At 37.9% G+C, this 6,543-nt stretch overlaps 1 protein-coding gene across 1 annotated transcript in view; it reads left to right on the forward strand.

Moving 5' to 3' along the window:
* Nucleotides 1-6,543, forward strand: part of LOC101988978 (acidic mammalian chitinase-like) — a 30,901-nt gene that overhangs the window by 695 nt on the left and 23,663 nt on the right. The window contains exons 2-3 of the mRNA XM_005369796.1: nucleotides 906-935; nucleotides 1,835-2,036. Coding sequence (XP_005369853.1) covers nucleotides 906-935; nucleotides 1,835-2,036 — 232 coding nt within the window. The remainder of the gene's footprint in view (nucleotides 1-905; nucleotides 936-1,834; nucleotides 2,037-6,543) is intronic.

Below are 6,543 nucleotides of genomic sequence, written 5' to 3' on the forward strand. Positions count from 1 at the left end.
TTTCAGACTCAGGCCAGCTGGCCTTGGTGAATTCCCGAAAGAACATCCCCATTGTCTCAGAATGTGGGTGTACCCCTCGCGGTCCTGTGTTCCTTGCTCGTGCTCCCCCTCCTTCTGCTCCTGATTTGGACCTATCCTTTATAGTCCTGGCTAGGTGATAATAACATACGTGTTCCTCTGAGACATTCAATCCAAGTGGTGGATTAAGTAGTTGTTAAGGCCCAGTTCACATCCAAAGCTTGCTATCTGCTTTAAATTTGTGCTTTAGAAACTTTATTTTTCTTCAAAGACTTTTCAAAGGGACACTGAAACCCAGTATAAAAGAAGCAGCAGCCCACTTCTCTTGACAGTGTTCAAGCTCATGGTTCAGTACTCAGGTGACACAGGCAGGAGGTTCTCCATGTCAAGGCCAGATTGGGCTGTAGAGTGAGATGATGCCTAAAAGAAAGTGCTCTATTGAAGCCAAGGAGCAGCTTCTGGAGGCTTGCATCATACATTCTCTAGGAAAACTTCTCTGAAGATGCTTCTAACATATTCCTGCTGCTCGACTCACTGCTTTGGAGGATGTCTTATCTGTTGAAGTCCTGAGCTCATGTCAGCTCTGGAAGTGAGACACATCTGATGCACGGTCACTGAGTGCAGTGAATTTGGAGCAATGTCAGTCAGCCCTGCTTTGTAGATAGTAGATTTCATACTTACAAAAATTATGACCCAGAATGGAGAAAAAGGTGCAGGGTATTTTTGATCAACTGGTAAAGTGTAGATCAAATAATGTTTACTGAAAAGATTGCTCTTTTACACTAGTCACAGCACATGGCAAACCAGATGAACCATAAGTCTCTAGAGTTATATTTGAGAGGATTCAAACAACTGGTTCAGAACAAATGTGTATTTTCTCTCACTAGGTCTGGCCCTTCTGCTGAATGCTTATCTGGGTAAGTCACAATTCTATGTTTTATTGGCTACAAAATGATTAGATACCATAAAACTCAAACACTCAAATTTACATAAAACAATCGTCTGATTAATATAATTAAAAATACACCCAGATAAAGTCAGACTTCTGTCTTTGTGGGACCACCAGCTCTTCAATATTGACACTGAGACTTATTATTAATTATGGGAGCCTGGCTTTTAGCTTAGGCTTGTTACCAACTAACTCTATGACTAAAATTAACCTGTTTTTATTAGTCTACATTCTACTATATGGCCTGTTTCCATATATATATACCTGTCTCCCCTTCTGTATGCCTGACCTATTCCTTAACTCACTGGCGTCACTCTTGCAGGCAGATTCTAACTGCCTGAGTTTCTTCTTCTGCTTAGAATTCCTGCCTTTCCTTTCCTGTCTAGTTTTTGGCCACTTAGATTTTTTATTAATACAATCACAGTGACACAACTTCAGACAGTGTACAAATATCCAGCATCACACCATTGTTACTCTATTTGGGAAATAAAACAAGAGATATAACATAATAGAAAGAGAGAGATGGGTTTGTTTTGTGTAAGAGTAGACTTTTAGCTCAGTCGTTACTACTATCCTCTATAGCTCGACCACCTAAGGGTTCTTAAATTATCATTCACTGAGCTTCATGGGACCACTGGACTCGAAGAACTGTGAGTATTCTATCTTAGAAGAAGTCTAAGATTTTCCAAACTCTCAAAGAGAATATATACAATATCTTAACTCATCTGCAGGAGTGCTCAACTAGTCACCTCCAGCTGGAGATAAGGCTTATGAGGTGGGTGCGTGGGGCATAAGTAAAGCACAAACTTTCATCATAGTTCAGTGATATCTATACTGGACCATCATCCTTATTTTTAACCACCACAGGGTCTGCCTACAAACTGGTAGGCTACTTCTCCAACTGGGCCCAGTATCGGCCAGGCCTTGGGCGTTTCACACCTGATAACATCGACCCTTGCCTGTGTACTCACCTGATCTATGCTTTTGCTGGGATGCAGAACAATGAGATCACCACCATAGAATGGAATGATGTAGAGTTATACAAAGCTTTCAATGGCCTCAAAAACAGGTAAAAGAAAGGGGCAAATATCTAAATTAGTATCATTTGAACAAGTTGTTGCCAAGTCCCAGTTCCTTTAAAGATATTAGTCAAAACTGATTATCACAAGTCAATGTTTATTATCAATCAATCTATCTATCTATCTACCTATCTAGCATCTAAGTGTCTATCTTTGTATTATCTATGATCTTTTACTTTTAAAAATTAATTTTTAGAATTTGTATAAATGTATTCAAATCATATTATTACCTTCTCAATATTCCTTGGATGCTCTCTCTTTCTCTACCTAAAAACTTTATTGTCCTCATCTTTGTTTTAAACTCACGTAGTCTAATTTGTGCTGTCTATATATTCCTAAGTGTGTGGGAATTTAACTGGAATAATGTTTGCCTACAAGGAGTCAACCACTCTCCCAGAACCTATCATTTGGCACCAGTGCTTCAGCTAGAAATGTGACCTTATGCCCAACCTCTCTTTCCATGATGGTATTTAGTCTGGCTTGAGATCTTGGTTGTCTTGTGCAGGGTGTTACACCTGCAGTGAAGTGTATTCATAAGTGCAACTTCCCCATTGTTTCTGAAAACAACATATTGTAGTCCACTGTCTCTGCTTCTTTCTACCTTCTCTTCTGTGATATATCCCTGTTTGATTTATGGCTTGGTGCACATAATAAAACTCACAAAGGCATTACTGTCAGGACCAAGAACCTGTGGATAAACAGGTTCTTTTGATTTCTTGTTGATACAAATGGTTTTCAAAATATGATACAATGCTATGAATTGTAGACCCTATCTTGTAGAGATAAGCTCTGAACTCATTCTATCTGATTCAAACTTTGTATTGCTGACCTACATCTCTTTAATTCTTTCTTTCTCTTCTTAAACATTATAACTTTAATATGATCATTTTTGCTTCATTTTATTATATTTTTCATGTTTAGCTATCTTTTAGAAGCCTATTGTTTTCTAATAATAGTAAAGAAGGGAATGAATACAGAGAGACGAGTAAAGGTGAAAGAGTGGGAGTTTTTGAGGGGGAGAAATAATAATCAGGGTATATTGTATGAAAAGAAGTCTATTTTCAATGCAAAAAATAAAATTCTGCCATCTACTTTTCTGAGTTCAAATATTTTAGATTCTGATTATACGTGAGATCTTTTATTATTTGTTAATCTATGTCTTTACTTTTTAATTTCAGCTAACATCTTCAAAATTAAAAATTTTGTTCCAAATGGCAGATTTTATTCTTTCAAAGATTGTATAACATATTTAATTGCATATTATAGCACATGGTTTCTAAAGTTTCATTCTTTTCTAGACATTTGCAGTGATTTTGTACCTTAAATAACTGACAATAATGCTACAATGAATATTGAAGTGCTATCATTGACAATATGGCTTATCTATTCTGTTTTTGATAAAATCCACTCTCAATAATGTTTCAGTTTACATTTTTTCCTGAAGAGTAATGGGCCAACTATTTTTTTTTTGTTTTTTCGAGACAGGGTTTCTCTGTGGCTTTGGAGCCTGTCCTGGAACTAGCTCTGTAGACCAGGCTGGTCTCGAACTTACAGAGATCCACCTGCCTTTGCCTCCCGAGTGCTGGGATTAAAGGCGTGCGCCACCATCGCCCAGCTGGGCCAACTATTTTTATATATCTTTAGGACATTTAAATTATTATTTGAAAAATCTATTTAAGGTCTTCTCTCTTTTACAATTAGGTTGTTTCCTTGAAATTGAGATGAGTTCTTAATATGTTTGGGATAGCATTCCTAGCAAGATAAATAGTTTGCAGATATTTTCTCCTCTTTTATTTTGCTGAAAATCAATCTACTTCAAGATCCAGTCCATCACTCATGGTTATATACTCAATGAATTCTACATCTTACTATAGAGATACTTGCTTATCCATGGTCACTGCTGTTCTATTCATAATGACCAGAAATGGGAAACAGCTTAATTGTCCATCAGCTGATGAGTAGATAATGAAAACATGACACATTTATACAATATAGTATTATTCAACTGTCAAGAAAAATGAAATCTGCAGGTAAATGGATGGAGTTAGAAACCATCATCCTGAGCTAGGTAACCCAGATCCAAAGGATAATCATCACATGTTTTTTCATATATGTGGATGTTTGACTTAAAGCTTTGCATATGTTTGCTTCATCTAAATAACCAAAGAGGTTATGTAATTAAAAAGGGATCAGGCAGGAGGATACACTCTTCCAAAACAGAAAACAAAATATAGTTTTATAAAGAGATAAAAGGAAAATAGAATAGTAAGACTAAGTCATGGAAGGGATGGTGAGCTGAATAAAGGAGAGAATAAGGGGAGTGACAATCTACATTAAAGTCTTTTTGACAAATCATATGGAAACCTATTACTATAGAGATTATATATATATTAGATTACGTATTATATATAAAGATATTTTTCTTTTATTGAAGATAGATTCTCTTATCATACAACATATCAAGATTACAGTTTCCCTTTCCTCTTCTCCCATTCTTCCCTACTTCCCTTTCCTTAAAGAGTACTCCCCTTCTGTCTTTCATTAGGAAAGAAAAGACTTCTAAAAATAATAATTGAACATGGTAAGAATAAGATAAAACTACCATATTGAAGTTGGACATGGAAAACCAACAGTAGAAAAAGGTTATGAAGCACAGTCTCAAGATTCACAGCTCCACTTGCTTTCACAGTGAGGGGTACCATAATATACTAAACTAATAGTTATAATATATATGAAGAAAACTTGTTCTTGACCACTGTAGACCATGAGCTTATATGTACTTGTTTAGTTGATTCAGAAGTTCTTGGTCTTCTGGTGTACTCTATCTCCTTTTCATCTTAGGACCTTTCTGCCAGCCTGGTGGTGGTGGCACATGTCTTTAATCCCAGCAGTCAGGTTCGGGCAAATGTCTGTGAGTTCAAGACCAGCATGGACTACAGAATGAATACAGGATAGCCAAAGCTACACAGAAAAAAAACTCTGTTTAAAAAACAAAACAAAGCAAAATGAACCTGCTTCTCATTTGGCAGGATCCCCTGAGCTCAGAGGGGAGGACTTGATGGAGACCTCTCAGTTACACTCTCTCAATGTATAATGTCTGACTGTGGGTCTCTGACTCTGTTCCCATCTGCTGCCAGAAGAAGTCTTTTTGATGATGATTGGATAAGGTCTATGACTATAGCAGAATACTATTGGGAGTCATCTTATTTGTATTTATTTCTTTATAGATCAGTAGTGTTTTGTTTTACCCTAGTTCTTTGCGTTATCCATTTGCTCGTTCTTGACTACCCTAGAATGTCAGGCATGAGTTCCTTTTTGTGGAGTGGGCCTTAGGTCAAATCAAACATTGGTTGGCTTCTTGCAGAAGTTCTGTGCCACAATTGTAGTAGCATATTTTGTAGCAGCACAGATGGTAGGTTGAAGATTTTGTGCCTGGGTTGGTGTCCATGTTTGTGTTTCAGTAGGTTGCAAAGTACTTTCCCACACCAAAGAGACTAGGACACAGGGTTGAAGGCTACATGTGGACACCAGCTTAGCTTCTCCATGTTCAATGAGATGTGTGCATGTTTTCCTTGGCAATGGGTCCCCACTATCAGTATGTGGAGAGTGGCCTTTGTTTTAGCAACATCCTGGGTGTTTTTGGGGATTTCTAAGGGATGCCCTTGGCCAACAACTCAATTAAATGTAACCACTCCTACAACTGAATAGCTTACCTGGCTAAAAGTGGTGAATAGTTGAGATATCATATCCCCCATTATTCGTAATCCTCATGAGGGTCACCTTTATAGATTTGAGGACATTTCCATTTTATTAGGTTTCCACTCAACAACCCCAAATTCCACTCCCCATTCTAACTGTGTAGTTGGGACTTTTTCTTTCCTACCAGTCAGGTCCTAATGCAGAACATGGAGACTTTCTTAATTATGAAAGCTCAGTTAATAACTTAGGCTGGTTTCTAACTAGCTCCTAGAACTTAAATTAACCCATTTCTATCAATTTGCATGTTGCCACATGGCTCTTGGCTTGTTAACTTTTCCTTTTCATTGTTTTTCTTGAGCTATCCATTTTTCTTCACTCCCGTCACTTTCTCCCCCACCTCTACCCTCTCCCATGACCTGCAAGCCACCAAGTTATTCAGGAGATGTTGCCATTTTCTCCTTCCTATACAGATCCATGAATGTCTCTCTTGGGCGTCTCCTTTGTTGTTTAGATTCTCTGGGGTTGTGGACTGTAGGCTGGTTTTTCTTTGCTTTCTGTCTAAAAACCACTTATTTAGTGAGTGCATATTATATTTGCTTTTCTGGGCTTGGTTTACCTCATTCAACAGGACTTTTTCTAGATACACCCATTTGCCAGCAAATTTCTTTCTTTTTTTTTTATTGAGAAAAGGAAAAAAAAAGAGTCCCCCTCCTCCCACCCTTCTCCCCCTCCCCCCACTCCTCTCCCCCTCCCTCTCCAGTCCAAAGAGCAGTCAGGGTTCCCTGCCCTGTGGAAAGT

The sequence above is a fragment of the Microtus ochrogaster genome, unplaced genomic scaffold (assembly GCF_000317375.1).
Source record: "Microtus ochrogaster isolate Prairie Vole_2 unplaced genomic scaffold, MicOch1.0 UNK60, whole genome shotgun sequence".
Classification (NCBI taxonomy): Eukaryota; Metazoa; Chordata; class Mammalia; order Rodentia; family Cricetidae; genus Microtus; species Microtus ochrogaster.